Here is an 18,382-nt window from a genome sequence, read left to right as displayed (position 1 = left end):
AACAAAAATAAAACTAAAAAATTTCAAGGAAAAAAGTGGGACAAATTCTTTATAACATGGAGTGGAAAACCGTAAAATAGCGTACAGCCTATGCTAGTCTGTGTAGATTCATATTTGCTTGCACATACTGAAGAAACCCTGGAAGCTTGGAAAAGGAAGAGACTTTTCACTGAAAACTTTGTAATTCTTTGGGGGTTTTAGACATGTCAATGTATTACCTATTCCAAAAAAAAAACCCAACCAAACAAAAACCACCCTTTTTTTATGGTTTCAACTTTTATTATACTAAAAGACTAAGAATTTCAAAAACATTTCACTCAAGAAACTAGCACAATCTAGCAGCAGACTGTTCCTATATTCGATTTTACCGAGATTTAATAGGTCCTCAGCTATTAATGCTTCTACAAAGGCTGTACCAAAACACTAGTTTTAGACTCAGAACAGACAAGAACTACTTCCTGACAGACGATCTCAAAATCTCATGGTGCCAAAGATCGGGCCCTACAAACTCTTGTGTTTAATTTCTAACTAAACAACTCAGGGCTACTGCATTAGGTCTCTCTGCTCTAGAAAACAGAGAGATGACAGCTTTCTTTATGATGATGACAGAGTCATCTGTGTCTGTTGAAGGGGTCTCAAAAGTGAGCTAACCTAGCTAACAGGAAGCAGCAGATGAGCAGTGATTAAACCAAAACTAGGACTGTGTTCGGCAAGTTGTTCCCCTCTGAACAAATGGTCCTTCTTTGGGGGACAAAAAAAAAAAAAAAAAACAGCAAAATAAAATCACTAAAATAATCCTCAAGTACTTAAGAGAACATTTGCGGAAAATCTAACTCTTACTAAATGTAGCAATGACATTAAGGTCCCTCTATGGATTAGCCCCAACTGCTCTCAAGCAAATGATGTCTTCCAGGCTATATGGAATGGGGCTTGCAGGATCTCAACCGAGTCATCATACAAGTATATACTTGAAAAAAGACAACACGTAGGCATTTTCTTTAACTCTGAAAACCACATCAGCTCCAGTGACAGGTCCCTACAATAAAGTTTATGTGGTTCTCAGTCAAGCACTTGCCAAATACTCCAAGCCACTGTGCCCAATTTATGCTTCACTCAAAACGCTTCAAACCTTGTTAAAAAGGTTCCCTAAAATTACAAAAAATTCCATCTGCAAAGCCCCTAAAAAGTACACAAACCTTTGCAGAGCTAATAAAAATTCTTTATAAACAATCCTAATGACTACAGTTCCTGAAACAGACACATAAGGCAGACTATAAATACATATATTTTTTTAAAAAGATTTTATTTATTTGACTGAGAGAGAGAGTACGTGAGGACACAAGCAGGGGGACGAGCAGGCAGGGGGAGAGGGAGGAGAAGGAGAAGCAAGCTCCCCTCTAAGCAACAGCCCGACATGGGGCTTAATCCCAGGACACCAGAATCATGACCTGAGGTGAAGGCAGACACTTAAGCAACTAAGCCACGCAGGTACCCCTAAATATTTTTAAAGTAAAGCAAAAAAGGAAATTTTTATTTTTCATATCTTTTCTTTTAAAAACATAATTATAAATGTACATTTTTAAATGAATACAATCATACAACATATGCTATTATGCAATCTTTTGACATTTAATAATATGTCGTAGACATCTGTGTAAACACAGATTCATCTATACCTTAATCTTTTAAAGGACTTTGAATAGGGGCATCTGGGTGGCTCAGTTGGTTAAGCATCAGACTCTTGATTTTGGCTCAGGTCATAATCTCAGGGTCATGAGATGGAACCCCACGTCAGGCTCTACAATGTGTGTGGAGACTGCTTAAGATTCTCTATCCCCCCTTCTTCCTTGCTCTCTTAAAAAAAAAAAAAAAAGGACTTTAAATAACTTTTAAAATAAACTTTGAAAAGTGCAAATGTATCATAACTTAACCAGTTTCTCAAGAACACCCATTTGTTTCTAATTATTCCCTATTATAATTACAGTGATATATGCCCTTGTCCATGTATTTTTATCTACTTATTGGATAGTTCCTTAAGATACTTTCCTAAAAGTGAAATACAGGATCAAAGGATGTAAACATTTTAAGTTTTGAGACTGACCCATAAAGACTATGAATTTGTACCAGTACATTTGCACTTTCTCAATTACTGTGATGCTAGCTGTATTTTCATGAGCACATACTGACCATCTGTACTTCTTCCTTTGGACTTGCCTTTTCATGTAAGAGTAAGACTTTAACCCATCCATAAATGTGTTTTTTTTTTAAGATTTTATTTATTTATTTGACAGAGATCACAAGTAGGCAGAGAGAGAGAGGAGGAAGCAGGCTCTCACTGAGCAGAGAGCCTGATGCGGGGCTCGATCCCAGGACCCTGAGATCATGACCTGCGCTGAAGGCAGAGGCTCAACCCTCTGAGCCACCAGGCACCCCCATAAATGTGTTTTAAAGTTCAATGATGAATGAGGGAAACAGTACATAATTACAACACTAACAACTACTTGTACAGAATTTGCTATTTTATAAATATAATAGGAAAATCAGTACACTGAATATTTAGTGAAAAGCTGTACATATTTATTTATTTGTTTGTTTATTTATTTTTTAAAGATTTTATTTACTTATTTGACAGAGATCACAAGTAGGCAGAGAGGCAGACAGAGTGAGAGGAGGAAGCAGGCTCCCTGCAGAGTAGAGAGCCCGATGCGGGGCTCGATCACAGGACCCTGAGACCATGACCTGAGCAGAAGGCAGAGGCCTTAACCAACTGAGCCACCCAGGCGCCCCAAGCTGTACATATTTAAATACATACAGGGTTGAACAGTATCCCCCAAAATGCATGTCATCCTGGAATCTCAGGACATGACCTTGCAAATTTACAGATGTAACTAGTTGAGATCATACTGGATTGGGGACAGCCTAAATCCAAACAGTGGTGTCCTTATAAGAGGAGAGAACACACAGAGACACAGAAAGGCAGTGGCCATATGATGACAGAGACCAGAGCGACACACACAGCTCCAAGCCAAAGGACGCCAAGGCCCACCAGCAAACCCCAAAAGCTAGGAGAGAAGCTGGGAGCAGATTTTCCCTCAGAGCCCCCAGAAGGAATCACTATGGACGCCCTGATTTCCAAATTCCAGTCTCCTAAACCTGTTAGGCAGTAAATTTCTGCTGTTCTCAGCCACCCAGTTTGTGGTACTTTGTTGGCAGTCCTAGGAAACAGATATAAATGCACACCCAACAGTATAAAAAACTTCAAAAGTCGGGGTTTGAAAATGTTAAAAAGCTCTTCCTATCTCCTGGGATAACATAAAAGTGAATTTTTTTTTTTTAAGATTTTATTTATTGACAGGGAGATCACAAGCAGGCAGAGAAGCAGACTGAGAGGGGGAGGAAGCAGACTCCCTGCTGAGCAGAGAGCCCGATGCGAGGCTCGATCCCAGGACCCTGAGATCATGACCTGAGCCGAAGGCAGAGGCTTTAACCCACTGAGGCACTCAGGCGCCCCTAAAAGTGAATTTTAAAACAATGTTTTGAAACATTATTTGTTTGAAAATATGGAGAAACGCCTTTATGTATATCTCTACCTGATGACCTGAGAGTATGCTGAGGCTCAACTGCACGAGGGAGTCACTGAAGCCACCCTCTCCCCTGCAGCCTCATTTAGGAACGCCCCAGACACCTCCCCTCCCAGTGATGAACAAACCTGACGTTAGGTTTGGTAAAGGTATGTCTAATGGTCTAATAAGAGTGTTAAAAGCCTAAGGGAACACATCACCTACATGCTCAACTTTCTCTAGACTCCACTCAGAAAAGTCGCTTGCAACTGCTTTAAGGTAAAAGGTTCCAGCTCCAGTGTTGCCTGAGCAGACTTCTCTCTAAAGCTAGACCCCAAATTCCGATTTCTGAATTGCCATCTAACAGGCTCTAGACGTCTCCTGCTCAGGAAAGCTGCCAACCACATAAAAACACAACACAGTGACAAACAGAAGACAAAACTAAGTCTCTCAAATTCCGTTTCTTCTGCACTATGAAGACCAGCTGGAATGTAAATCTTAGACTGAACAAGTACGTTAATGTTCTTGGATCAAATCAGTCAAGTAAGCTGAAAATGATATAGTTTATGTTTATTACGAGACTATGAAAAACTCCCACTTCAAAAGCCACGTTCTCCTGGAAACTAAACATTATATACCTTTAAATTATTTCCCCCAAAGTAACAGAACTTCTATTTTAGTCCAATAAGACTTTGGGGCAAAAAGAATCTAGATGTGGGATGCCTGGATGGCTCAGTGGGTTAAAGCCTCTGCCTTCAGCTCGGGTCGTGATCCCAGAGTCCTGGGATCGAGCCCCGCATTGGGCTCTCTGCTCAGCGGGGAGCCTGCTTCCCCCGCCTCTCTCTGCCTGCCTCTCTGCCTACTTGTGATCTCTTTCAAATAAATAAATAAAATCTTAAAAAAAAAAATCTAGATGTGCATCTCTACCCCGCCCCCCACCCCCCCACTTACTATTGGAGTACTCTGAGCAAGTTCCTTAACTTTCCTAAGCCAGTTTCTCCGTCTGTGAGATAAAGGAGACAGTATCAGCTGATGGAATCACTGGGAACATGAAGCAGGAAAGAAAACTAGCCCAGCATTGCTGCTGTGGCCTGAATGTTTGTGGCCCCACCAAATTTGTATGTGGAGATCCTAACCCCTACAGGGGATGGTGCTGGCAGGTGGGGCAGATATGAGCGGTGATTAGGTCATAGGGCAGAACCCTTGTGAATGGCACTTGCATGTTTATAAGAGACTCCACGGAGCTCCCTAGCCCTTCCACGCATGAGGGTACAACCAGAAGTCTGAGAACAGCAAGACAGCCTTCACATAACCGTGCTAGCACCCTGACCTTGGACTTTCAGCCTCCAGAACCATGAGAAATAAATGTCTGTTGTTGGTAAGCCACCCAGTGTAAGGCATTTTGTTATAGCAGCCCAAAGAGAAGCGGCGGGAGATGCGGCGGGAGATCCGGCGGAGCCTTGAGAAATGGCAGCTATTTTTATTGCTACTTTCCTGGTACCTGAGAAGCTCAGGTAAGTTCATAAACAAAGGGGCTAGTTTAACACACGTAAACTGAAGGCTGGGCATTACATGACTCAAGGCCTTAATGAATAAGGAACAAAAATAAGAGAATGGAATCCAAGAGTCCCGACTCTAATTTCTCTAAGCTGCTACCTAGTCAACACTTCCTGACATGCACATATGACCCAGCACCAGGCTCTGCACGAATCACAAAGATGAAAACACGCAGCCATGCCACGCATCACATTACCTTCCTTTTGGAGACTTAATTGTACTTGCTAAGTATCAGGTAACCAATGTTTAGTGTTCCTTTCTTTAGTGCTTTTATCTCTTGTAAGCCAGTAATTACAACAGGCCTCTTACACAGATCATTAATGAATCTGACCACCACCATGTCAGATGGAAAAGTTAAGGTGAACTCTAATGGTCACACCAAGGCAGAGGCAGAAACCGAAGCCGACTCTTAGTACCAGTCTCTCTAAGCTAACGTGCTGTCCCTCTGCAGCACTCGCTGGATCTATGCCTGACAATCTCTGGTCACTACTTAATTCCAAAAACTGAATCTAAAGTAACATAATTTGTAACACACCTTTCAATTTCCCATCAAAGTCAGGGCTTGTGGCCACCTGGAGTCCAGGGTGTGGTAGGAGAAAACAGGTGACGTTGGAGAAACACGAGTGAATGTGATTTCGGACATTCTGAATTTCCTCATGTTGATGTTCTTTTACCTGCCAATGAAGACCAACAATTTACAAAAGACCATTTGTTTTTCTTCACTAGGAACCACTAGTATAGGACAAAGAAAAGATTTCCCAACTCAGATGGATCATAGCAGCCTACGTTTTGTCCAGTAAGAAACCTCAGAACCCTAGAAGCAATAAATGCATACATTTGATTAACCACAGTTTGGCTCCCACAGCAACCAAAGAACAGGGACTGAAGAGTTGCTTAATAAACAGTATTGCACAACACTTCCGAAGAATGAGAGATGGTTGTGGGCATGAAGGAGGATCTAACTAGTTAGTAGTAATGGACAAACGACTCCTGTATTTTACTTTTCGGAGAGCAAGCTAAGCCTGTTTATATCTACCCCAAAACAGAATTTTGAAGAACAACAGAACAAAAGTTCTGAATATGACATTCTTTTTTTTTTAAAGATTTTATTTATTTATTTGACAGAGATCACAAGTAGGCAGAGAGGCAGGCAGAGAGAGAGGAGGAAGCAGGCCCTGCTTCCCTGATGTAGGGCTCGATCCCAGGACCCTGAGATCATGACCTGAGCCAAGGGCAGAGGCTTTAACCCATGGAGCCACCCAGGCGCCCCTGAATATGACATTCTAGAGGCACATATAGAACCTGGTGCAAAATGTGCAACAGAAACCACGATCAAAGCTTGGACCAGAGTCCAGAGACCTTCAAAATTCCTTCAAAGCCAGAGTCCTTGCTGTAATCCCTGTTGCTCCATACCCAGGCTCTTCACTCCTACACGAATACCATTATGCACCAATATTCGTAAATATTTAATACACTTAACAGAATTTTCCATATTCTGCTTTAAATACTACAGTTAGAGGCAAATGAGAAAGTTACCACTACTTTCTTTATAGGTAATTCCTCAGAAGATTATATTTCTACTCACCTGTAGACGTTTATCCAAAAAGGACATCCCTCCCTCTAGTCCATAGCTGTATTCGTAAGGGAAACTCCAGTCTCGAACCAAAAACATCAGCGTCTATTTAGGAAAAGAACAGAACATATTATTAGGCTGCATACATTCATTTTCTTTTTCTTTTTTTTTTTAATATTTTATTTATTTATTTGACAGGCAGAGATCACAAGTAGGCAGAGAGGCAGGAAGAGAGAGAAGAGGAAGCAGGTTCCCCGCTGAGCAGAGAGCCCGATGTGGGGCTCGATCCCAGGACCCTGAGATCATGACCTGAGCCGAAGGCAGAGGATTTAACCACTGAGCCACCCAGGTGCCCCTGCATACATTCATTTTCAATATGACTGAAATATTTCTTTGCAAAGAGCCAGCTTTTTCAAAGGCGGCAAGAAATTATGAAGGATTTATTTCTTCTGTAAAGTCTTAGAAACTTTATAAGCACTAGGAGGACATGTAGAAGTCAAATGTGAGGTGAATATATCCTATTGGCTGTTTTTGTTCCCATGGGTTGACCAGAGTAGAAGGAAGAGATCGAGGAGAAGATGTTAAATTCAGGCTCTGCTCTACAGGCAAGCATGAGGAATGTAGTAAAGGACAAGAAAGGACATGGTACCAGCTAATCATGAAATCAGATCTACTTTTTAACATTAGAAAGAAAACTAAATAATAAATAATAGTACTTAATGCTCCCCTAATCACATTGAGGTTACTATGCATTCTCATCCTTGTGAAACAACTGGCTAAAGCAGGGGCCAGAAAACCTTTTCGTAAAGGATCTAAGAGCAAATATCTTAAACTGCTGTAACAAACAGCAGCTATGGAGGACCCCTGGGTGGCTCAGTCGGTTAAGTGTCTGCCTTCAGCTCAAGTCATGATCACAGGGTGTTGGGATTGAATCAGGCTCCCTGCTCAGTTGGGAAAGCCACTTCTCCCTCTGCCCCTGTTTGCACATGCTCTCTGTCTCTCAAATTAAGTAAATAAAATCTTTAAAAAAAAAGAAAGAAAAGAATAGCAGCAGCTATAGACAAATGAGTATAACTGTGTTCCAATAAAATTTTATCTGCAACTTAAAAGTCAGTGTCTACAGCTAATTTATACATGTCATGAAATAGTACTTTCTTTCTTTTTTTTTTTTAAGATATTATTTTTTTGAGGGAGCAAGCAAGCTAGAGAGAGAAAGCTTGAGCAGCAGGGAGGCAGAGGGAGAAGCAGGTTCCCTGCTGAGCAGGAAGTCAGATGCAGGACTCAATCCCAGGACCCTGGGAGGATCGTGACCAGAGCCGAAGGACACCCAGGTGGCCCAATAGTATTACTTTTTTATTTCAACCATTTAAAAATATAAAAACTATTCTTAACTCATAGGTCACATAAAAACAGACAGCTAGCCTGATGTGGCCTGTGGGCTACAGTTTGCTGATCTCTGAACTAAAACAAAGACATGAGGGCAGCTGGGTGGCTCAGTCAGTTAAGCATTCAACTCTTGGTTTTGGCTCAGGTCATGAGATCAAACCCGATGTGAGGCTCAGCGCTCAGCAGTGAGTCTGCTTGAGATTCTCTCTCGACCTCTACCCTCCCCCAACTCGCAGGCACACCCTCTAAAATAAATAAATCTTAAAAAAAATAAAATAAAACAAAGACATGAATTACATTTACAGTTAGCATTCTACCTGGAAGGGCTTTTGGAAAATTTCATCCATTGCCAGACGACCGTATTCTGTGAAGAGCTTTAAAAAAGAAGAGTTAACGGTTTGTTAGGCAAATTATTTAAAGTATTTCTATGGCTATTATTTAGCGAAGATTCCATTTAACGACTCAATGCTACTATGAGACCAAAGTTCTACAGTTTCAAAAGCCTGGAGAGCCATGAACCTTAAGATAATCTGTTATTCTTCTGTCTCACATTCCATGTCCCAATTCATTAGCAAACCCAGAATCCAACCACTCACAGCTCCCAAGGGGCTTGGAATATCACAACAGCTTCCTAACTGGTCTCCCTGCCTCAGTCCTTGCTCCATCCCCAGACTATCCCCAGGACAGCAGCCACAATGGCTCTGCTATAAGGTCAGTTAAATCACATCATGTCTCTGCTTAAAACCCTCCAACCTCACAGTAGAAAAGCCAGTCCCATCCAGTGAGATCACTCTTCCTCAGATACGCTGTGCACACTGCTGCCTTAGAGCCTTTGTTCCAACTCCTCCTTCTGCTGTAAGGTTCTCCCCCAGATAACTGCACAGTCCACTTCTTCACCCTTTGCCGTCTTCACTCAAATGGCTCCTTCTCACAGAAGCCTTCCCGACCATCCGTCTCAAAGATTACAAGTTTCCCCACAATTCTTCTTACTCCATGTCTCTTTTAAATATCTTTCCTTAACCCGTCTCACTGTCTAATATACTATATCTTTACTTATTTTGATTAGTTTCTGTCTTCACTACTAGAATTTGCACTCCAGGAGGGCAAGATGTTGGTCTGTTCCCTGCACTACTGCATCTCTGGCAGCAGGAAGAGCACTGGGCCCAGAGCATGTATGCCAGGCAAAGGACCAAATGACCACATTCCCTAAGGTCAGGGCTTACACAGACATTCATCTCTATGTCCTCATGAAGCCTCTGACTAAAAATATAGCAAAATGAAGTTCAAAAGTTATAAACTCACAGGACAAAGGGGATGAGAAATGATATGGCAACAAAGAAGAGTTGTCCTAAACACTCCGGGAGGAAAACGGACCAATGAAAACTATCTCAGGTTTTGGCTTTCTCTGCCTTATCTGTGACAGACAGGCCAACAAGAAAGAAGGAGATTCTCTCAGTAGAATCCCTGACAGGCTCAGAAATTAGAAGGACCAGCCACCATGAAGGAGGGGCTGAGGGAGCAGGGCTAACAACTAAAGAAACATTAAAAGTCTTCGGAGAGAGGACCTACACTCCCAGATCCTGCTCCCTCCCTGTGCTCCAAATCCTCTTCCTGCCCCCACAGAAGATGGGCAGTGTGCTGTCTGGAGGGGATAAACCAGAAAGAACTTACACTTTGATACCAAACTCATACTTTGATACTTCAGCCGAAAGGAGTAAGGTTAAGTACCCTACTTTACTGGAAACGGGCACTTAGGTCAAGGTCTACATACCCCAAATAGTGAGACTCAGCCTCCCAACCTGGGGGAACCACACCAAGCTTCTACCCACCCAGGCAGGAGTTTCAAGAATTCTCTGGGGAAAATGACAGCCCCAGAACATGTTACAAACAGACATTCAGGGGTTGCAACAAAATACAGTCACCTCACTGTGATCCGAAGCAGTCACAAGGTCAGCCCTCTTGCCAAAGGTCCCGGTCAGATTTTTAACAGTTCACTCTTAAATACACATGCCCAAGGACACCAGACCTTTGAGAAAAGCTATTAGCAAGAAAGACGAAAACCTGTATCCTTCAATTCCAGAATATCGTCTTATATTATTCCTTTTATAATTTCTTTCCCTCCATTTTCTCTGTTATGTTTTACTAAAACATCTCTCATCATTAACAGACACAACCTCTCCCGAACTGGTGCTCCAAGTTCCCTCATCTGTTGTGCCCTCCCATTCTCCCTCTCCTCCACTCGCGCCCCCCCCCCTTCCCTTTTCCCCTCTTCTCGCCCCCCCACCCTGCCCTTCTCTCTCTGCTTCGCTCCCTCTGGTGGGACTTCTGCTCTCTCCTTTCATTCAGCCCGCAAGGGAGATTTTCTCCAATTTAGCTTCCATCTCCTTCTCTACTGAAGTTTCCAATTTTACTGACACAGTGTTCATTTCCAAGTTTTTGTTTGTTTTCTGAATGTTGCTTTTTAATAGCATCCTGTTTTTTCTTGGTGCAACAGCTGCAACATTTTATCTTGGTGAACATATGCATTTACAAAGACTGAAGAAAAGGCCCACACCAAGGTACATTACCATGAAAATTCATGCCAAGAATAAGATCTTAAAAGCTTCAGATAGAAAAAGGTCACATACAAAGGATCAGATGGTGTGGGACTTCAGCAGCAACACTGGAAGCTGGAAGGCAATGAAGCAATGCCCTCAATTCTAAAAGAAAATTAATTCTATCCTGCAATTCTACAATAAAATTAAAATATTCTCAGACTTAACAGAACTCAAAAAATGTATGTATCCTATGTATCCATTCTATTCTTTCTCAGAAAGCCAGTGAAGAATGTTTAGAATTGAGAATAAACCTCCCCCCAAAAGGGGGGGGATAAACAAATAAAAGATTCAATAGGATCCAACTGCAAAAGGAACTGAAAAGAATTCCCAGGCCCTGATTTCAAGCTGTATTACAAAGGCATAGTAATCAAAACAGTATGATATTGGAACAAGAACAGACACAAAGATCAATGGAACAGATTAACTTTCTAGTCTCCAAAAAATAAACCCCTGCATGTATGATCCATTGACTTTATGAAAAGGAAGCCAAGAACATACAACAAGTCAAGGACAGTCTCATCAACAAATGGTGCTGGGAAAACTGGACAGCTACACGCAAAAGAATGAAACTGGACCATCTTCTTACACCACAAACAAAAAGTAACTCAAAATGGATCAACAACTTGGACATAAAACCTGAAACCATAACACTCTTAGAAGAAAACATAGGTGGTGGGGCGCCTGGGTGGCTCAAAACCCAGGTGGGGCACCTGGGTTAAAGCCTCTGCCTTCGGCTCAGGTCATGATCCCAGGGTCCTGGGGTCAAGCCCCTCATCAAGCTCTCTGCTCAGCAGGGAGCCTGCTTCCTCCTCTCTCTCTGCCAGCCTCTCTGCCTACTTGTGATTTCTGTCTGTTGAATAAATAAATACAACCTTTAAAAAAAAAAAGGGAAGAAGAAGAAAACATAGGTGGTAAGCTTTCTGATGTTAAGTCTCAACGATTTTTTGGATTTGGCAACAAAAGCAAAGGCAGCAAAAGCCACAATACACAAGTGGAACACATGAAACTAAAAAGCTGCACAGCAAAGAAAACCACCAACAAAATGAAAAAGCAACCTACCAAGTGAGAGAAAATATTTGAAAATCATTTTTCAGATAAGGTTAATAGCCACAGTATATAAAGAATTAGTACACCTCAACAGGAAAAAAAAAAACAAAACAAAAACAAAAACCCCACAATCCAATTTAAAAATGGGCAGAGGGTCTAAGCAGACATTTTGCAAGGAAGATATACCCATCTGGTACTTCATGGCCAATGGGTACATTAAAAAATGCTCACCATCAATAATCTCAGGGAAATGAAAATAAAACCATAATGAGAAACCTCCTCACACCTATTAGAATGAATATTTACCAAAAAGAAAAATATTAAGTGTTGGTGAGAATGTGGCAAAAAGGGAACCCTTGGGCGCCTGGGTAGTTCAGCTGGTTCAGCGACTGCCTTCGGCTCAGGTCATGATGCCAGGGTCCCAGGACTGAGTCCCACATCAGGCTCCAAGCTCAGCAGGAAGTCTCCTTCTCCCTCTGACCTCCTCCCCTCTCATGCTCTCTCTCATTCTCTCTCAAATAAATAAATCTTAAAAACAAAAACAGGGGCGCCTGGGTGGTTCAGTGGGTTGGGCCTCTGCCTTCAGCTCAGGTCATGGTCTCAGGGTCCTGGGATCAAGCCCTATATCGGGCTCTCTGCTCAGCAGGGAGCCTGCTTCCCTTCCTCTCCCTCTCTGCCTGCCTCTCTGCCTACTTGTGATTTCTGTCAAATAAATAAACATAATCTTAAAAAAAAAATACAGAAACGACTAGAGTGACAGGTGTCCTATTACTAATTGATAGAGCTAAATTCAGCCTCTATGAAGAAGGGTTAGAATGAAGGAGGATCTCCACCAGGACACGTTATTGGCAACAGGGTCTTCAAAGAGGTAGTCACATTAAGATGAGGTCATCAGGGTGAGCCTGATGACCCAACATGACCGGTGCCCTTATAAGAAAAAGTCACACAGACACAGGGAGAAGAATGCAATGTAAAGACAAAGAGACACGCAGAGGGATGGTAGAAGCAGAGACTGAAGACCTACAGCAAAGGCCAAAGAATGCCAAGGACGGCCCGCAGACCAGCAGGAACCAGAAGGTCAAGCACGAACTCTGCCCCACAGGCTCGGGAGGGTGCGGCCCATGCACAGCTTGAGTTCTGACGATCAGACTCTAGAACTGTGGGATTTTGTTACAGCGGCCCTCACACATCACCTGGGCCTACTCATGAGGACCTCTGACCGACTGATGACACGATCCATAAAGAACTACGTCACCTCAAATATGAGTGTGTCTGGGGCACGGGGTCCACTGCCACACACAAGCTCGGTGTCCAAAAACGTGTGCGAAACGAAGGAGAATACAAAGAAGTGTCAGGTGAAAAGGTGTCCAACTCGGGTCTTGCTGGAAATGTTTCAGGAACAACAGCTCCCAACCCCCAGAGCGGAACCACCAGTTATAAAGTACAAGCCAAAGTTGAGGAATTATTTTCTTTGCTTTTTAAAGGACTATAAATTAGAGCTAACTCAAAGTGATCCCCATAATAAATGACACCCTTACTACTCTGCATGTCGATATGTTTTCTTGAATGTCAAAGGGACAAGTGCGATCAGAAAAACAGGCCAAGAATTGCATTCAACTCTGGAATACCCCTGGAAGAGTATTTTACAGGAATAACATGTAAGAAGGGCTGCATGGAGAACAAAAGACAATGACTAATAGTAGTAGTAGTAACAGTAATAATAAATAACGGCTCACAGTTATTAAGACATACTCTTTTCTAAGCACGTAATGCTATGCATTTTATAAATGACCATTCCTAGCCTCACCTGGATTTTTGCAACAGCGTCACTGAATGCACACCTGTCCCTATATATCTAAACAGCCAGAGTGATCCTCTGCTTAAATATCGCTCCTCTCCTCAAAACATGCCTCCTACACCCATTCCCTGTGACGAAAAGCCCAAGCCCTTGGCAAAGGTCAAGCATCAGCAGGACCTAAATGCCTCCCTGACTTTATCACTAAGCCTCCTCCTGTCACAGGGCACCTGGGTGGCTCAGTGGTGAAGAGCCTGACTCTTGATTTTTGCCTCAGGTCATGATCTCAGGGTTGTGAGATCAGGCCCACATCAGGCTCCGCACTCAGCAGGGAGTCTGCTTAAGATTCTCCCTCTCCTGGGGCGCCTGGGTGGCTCAGTGGGTTAAAGCCTCTGCCTTCGGCTCAGGTCATGATCCCAGGGTCCTGGGATCGAGCCCCGCATCGGGCTGTCCGCTCCGCGGAGAGCCTGCTTCCTCCTCTCTCTCTCTCTGCCTGCCTCTCTGCCTACTTGTGATCTCTGTCTGTCAAATAAATAAATAAAATCTTAAAAAAAAAAAAAAAAGATTCTCCCTCTCCTGTCCCTCCACATCGTGTACACACACACACACACACACATGCCTCCTCCTATCACACCTCCTAGTCCTAACCACTGGCCTCCTTGCTGTTCCTCAATCCTGCCAAGCACCCTCCAGTTCAGGTGTTTCTTCTTGCTGCCCCCTGTCCTATATCACTTCCTCCCCAGATATACAGCAGGACTTACTCTCTCACTTTCTTGGGTTCTGTGCTCAACTCAGTAAGGCCTACCCTGATTATCCCGCAGTAACAGGGTGCAGGACCACTGTGAGCCAAAAACCTCCTCCCCATAGTTCAATCCATTACTAAACCTATTCAGCTTTAAAATTTCCCTTCGTCTTAAAACTTTCAAATGATACATTATGACGTTAAAGTTTTTATGATGAATACATACCTGTAGCTGCTGAAGATCGTCTTCCTGAATGTTCTGGGACAAATTATAAATCTAGAAAAGAAAAATCCAGATTGATAACCACTCTAGCTTCACTTCAAAGGAATCCCAAATAAGCCTAGAGCATTGAAAAGAAGCTTTGTACAACTAAAGGTTTACCCCTAAGAACATGAGTTCTGCTCAAACAATATTACCTGTCTTTTGGAAAACTATGCATATAATGTTGAAACCACCTAATTCTTCCTTTACAGCTTAAAATCAGTTTTCCTAAGTTCTTACCAAATCTCTATTTCCTATGTAATTAAAATAATTTCAATTTCCACTTTTCAGACTCTTCTTGGAGTATTTTATACATACTTATAACCGAACTGGAAAAACAGGTAAGCTCTTTCTTGAGCTTAATTTATAGCTATAGCCCAAAAAGAACATTTACACATCACCTAGGCATTGTGGTAACAGAACAATTGAAAACAGATGTACTCTCCCTCTGCCTTATTTCCTCTGCAAACTTTTATCTTAATCAAGTGGTGATACCTGAACAGAACTAGTCATGGTGCTTAGAGCGAAGATGGTGGCACAGTCCTTCACAGTAGACTGGCTGTCAAACGCCCCCTGGGTATCCATCAGAACAACTGCAACCTAAGAGAAAGGGAAATACCAACAAGATATGCTAGCGTGAGAAGGGGAAAAACATAGAGAAGAAACTGAGAAATACAGGTAACAATTAAATGAGGCTTTGGCACCTGTTTGTAATTCTACAGAAAAGTAGTTATTGAAGTGCCTTGTCTTGATCAGAGAATTTTCCTGGAGATTATCTGCTCTGACCTGATGAGATGGTATGAAACAGGGACCCACAGAGCCCCATCAATTAAAAGAGTCAAATGTTGAGACAGATTAACCCACTTACCAAGCCAGTCATTCACAAAAGTAATTCACAAAAGTATTCACAAAAGTAATAATATGATTATCACTTTTCTGTTACTTATATATCAGGTCCCATTAATCTCATTTTATATTTTTGAGTTTATTTTCATACCCCTAATCCCCACTGTGGTAGTACAAATGTAAAAATCCATGCAAAAGAAAGCATTATGCCAAATAGAAAGATAAGATCAAACCAAATAAAGTTTCTAGCCAGCCTCAAACAAAATTTAAAAATTTTTAATTAAAAAAAAAAAGCTTTTATATAGCAAAGTTAATGATCAACAAAACAAAAAGGCACTACAGAATAGGAGAAAATATCTGCAAATGATGTATCTGGTAAGGGGTTAATACCTAAATATATAAAGAACTTCTACAACTCAACACCAAAAAGGAAACATTCTGATTAAAAAGTAGGCAGAGGAGGGCGCCTGAGTGGTTCAGTGGGTTAAGCTGCTGCCTTTGGCTCAGGTCATGATCTCAGGGTCCTGGGATAGAGTCCCACATCGGGCTCTCTGCTCAGCAGGGAGCCTGCTTCCCTCTCTCTCTCTCTGCCTGCCTCTCTGTCTACCTGTGATCTCTCTCTGTAAAATAAATAAATAAAATCTTTTAAATAAATAAATAAATAAAAATAAAAAGTGGGCAGAGGATCTGAGTAGACATTTTTCCCAAAAAGACATACAAATGGCCAACGGACACATGAAAAGATGCTCAACCTCATTAATAATCATCAGGGAAATACAAATCGAAACCACAATGAGATATCAGTCAGAATGGACAGTATCAAAAAGAAATAACCTGGGGTGCCTGGCTGGCTGAGTAGGCAGAGCATGCAACTCTTGATCTCAGGGTCATGAGTTCAAGCCCCACACTGGTATAGGGATTAATAATAAAAAATAAAATTATAAAATAAGCGTTGGTGACATTGTGAAGAAAACAGAACCCTCATACACTGTTGGTGAAAATGTAAACTGGTGTAACCACTGTGGAAAAGAGTATGGAATTTCCTCAAAAAATTAAAAATAAATAACAAGTATTGATGAGGACGTGGAGAATAAAGAACACTCAACCACCACTGGCAGGAATACAAACTGGTACAGCTACCTTAGAAAACAGTAGGGAGGTTCCTCAAAAAAACTAAAAATAGAAATACCATATGATCCAATTAGTTCCACCACTGGGTATTTACACGAAGAAAACGAAAACACTAATATGAAAAGGTACATGCACCCCCCCGTGTCTACTGGGGCCTTATTTACAAGAGCCAAGATATGGAAGCAGCCCAAGTGTCCACCAATACATAACTGGATAGAGAAGACGTGGTATACATCTTTGAATATTACTCAGCCATTAAAAAAAAAAAGAGAAAGAGAAATCTTGCCATTTGCAACAACATGGATGGACCCAGTGAGTATTAAGCTAAGTGAAATAAGTGAGACTTAGAAAGACATACAATTTCACTTATATGTAGAATCTAAAAAACAAAAGTACTCTTGAATACAGAGAACTAGTGGTTGCCAGAGGGAGGTGGATAGGAGGACAGATGAAATAAGTGAAGGGGACTCAGAGGTACAAACTTCCAGTAATAAAAGAAGTTAAAAAGATGAAAAGTACAGCATGTGGAATATAATCAACGATATTGTAGTAACACTGTGTGGCAACAGATGAGGACTACACTACCACAGTGAGCAATGAATAATGTACAGAACTATCAAATCAAGAGGTTGAAAGTAATCTAACAGTTAAGTTATAGGTATCTCAACTATACTTCAAGAATTAAAAAAGAATTTTGGGGTGCCTGGGAGGCTCAGTGGGTTAAGCCTCTGCCTTCAGCTCAGGTCATGACCTCAGGGTCCTGGGATCAAGTCCCGAGCAGGGAGCCTGCTTTGCCCTCTCCCTCTGCCTGCCTGTCTGCCTACTTGTGATCTCTCTCTCTATCAAATAAATAAATAAAATCTTTTAAAAAACAAAAAAATTAAAAACAAATTTTTAATTAGAAAAATAAAACCACCATGAGATACAACTTCCCACCTACTAGACTATAATCAAAAAGACCAACAAGATCAGGTGTGGCAAGCATATGGCAAGCCTGGGAGCTTCCTGCATTTCCAGTGAGAATGCTGGGTGCTACAGCTGCTTTGGGAAGCATTTCTGCAGTTTTTCGAAGGTTAGCTATGGAGTTCCCATACAACCCAGAAACTCTACTCCCACATATATTCCCAGAAGTAATGAAAACATGTTTAATCCTACAACTCATCAGGAAGGAAAGATCATTCTAATTAGAATAATCTAATTAAATAAAGGACTTGAATAGACATTTCTCCAAAGATGACATACGAATGGCCAACAGGTATGTGAAAAGGTACTCAATATCACTCATCATCAGGAAAACACAAATCAGGGATGTTGGGTGGCTCAGTCCATTAGGCAATTGCCCTCAGGTCATGATCCCAGGATTCTGGGATCGAGCCCATCATCCGGCTCCCTGCTCAGTGGGAAACCTGCTTCTCCCTCTCCCCTTGCTCATGCTCTCTCACTACCTCTCTCTCAAATAAAAATAAATAAAATCTAAAAAAAAAAAAAGGAAAAAAGAAATCAAAATCACAATGAGATACCCTTTCACACCTACTAAAATGGGTATTATCAAAAAACAAGAGAAATAGGGGCACCTGGCTGGCTCAGTCGGTAGAGCAGGTGACTCTTGATCTCAAGGTCATGAGTTCAAGCCCCAGGCTGGGCACAGAGATTACTTTGAAAAAAAGAGAGAAATAATAAGTGTTGGTGAGGATGTGGAGAAATCAGAGCCTCTGATCATACAGCTGCTGTGGAAAATAGAATGGAGCTTCCTCAAAAAATTAAAAATAGAACTACTTGGGGCGCCTGCATGGCTCAGTCAAGTGAAGCATCTGCCTTCGCCTCAGGTCATGATCCCACATACTGCGATCAGGCCCCACACTGGGCTCCCTGCTCAGTGGGAAGCC

At 41.9% G+C, this 18,382-nt stretch overlaps 1 protein-coding gene across 3 annotated transcripts in view; it reads right to left on the bottom strand.

Moving 5' to 3' along the window:
- Nucleotides 1-18,382, bottom strand: part of ATL3 (atlastin GTPase 3) — a 51,028-nt gene that overhangs the window by 14,358 nt on the left and 18,288 nt on the right. For all 3 annotated transcript variants that reach the window (XM_059403241.1, XM_059403251.1, XM_059403262.1), the window contains exons 4-8: nt 15,015-15,119; nt 14,484-14,534; nt 8,394-8,450; nt 6,703-6,795; nt 5,653-5,791 (exon numbers count right to left, since the gene is read on the bottom strand). In XM_059403241.1, the coding sequence (XP_059259224.1) occupies nt 5,653-5,791; nt 6,703-6,795; nt 8,394-8,450; nt 14,484-14,534; nt 15,015-15,119 (445 nt within the window). The remainder of the gene's footprint in view (nt 1-5,652; nt 5,792-6,702; nt 6,796-8,393; nt 8,451-14,483; nt 14,535-15,014; nt 15,120-18,382) is intronic.

Source organism: Mustela nigripes, chromosome 1 (genome assembly GCF_022355385.1).
Source record: "Mustela nigripes isolate SB6536 chromosome 1, MUSNIG.SB6536, whole genome shotgun sequence".
Lineage (NCBI taxonomy): Eukaryota > Metazoa > Chordata > Mammalia > Carnivora > Mustelidae > Mustela > Mustela nigripes.
The sequence above is the reverse complement of the archived record's forward strand: the minus strand, read 5'-3'. Positions and strand labels throughout refer to the sequence as shown.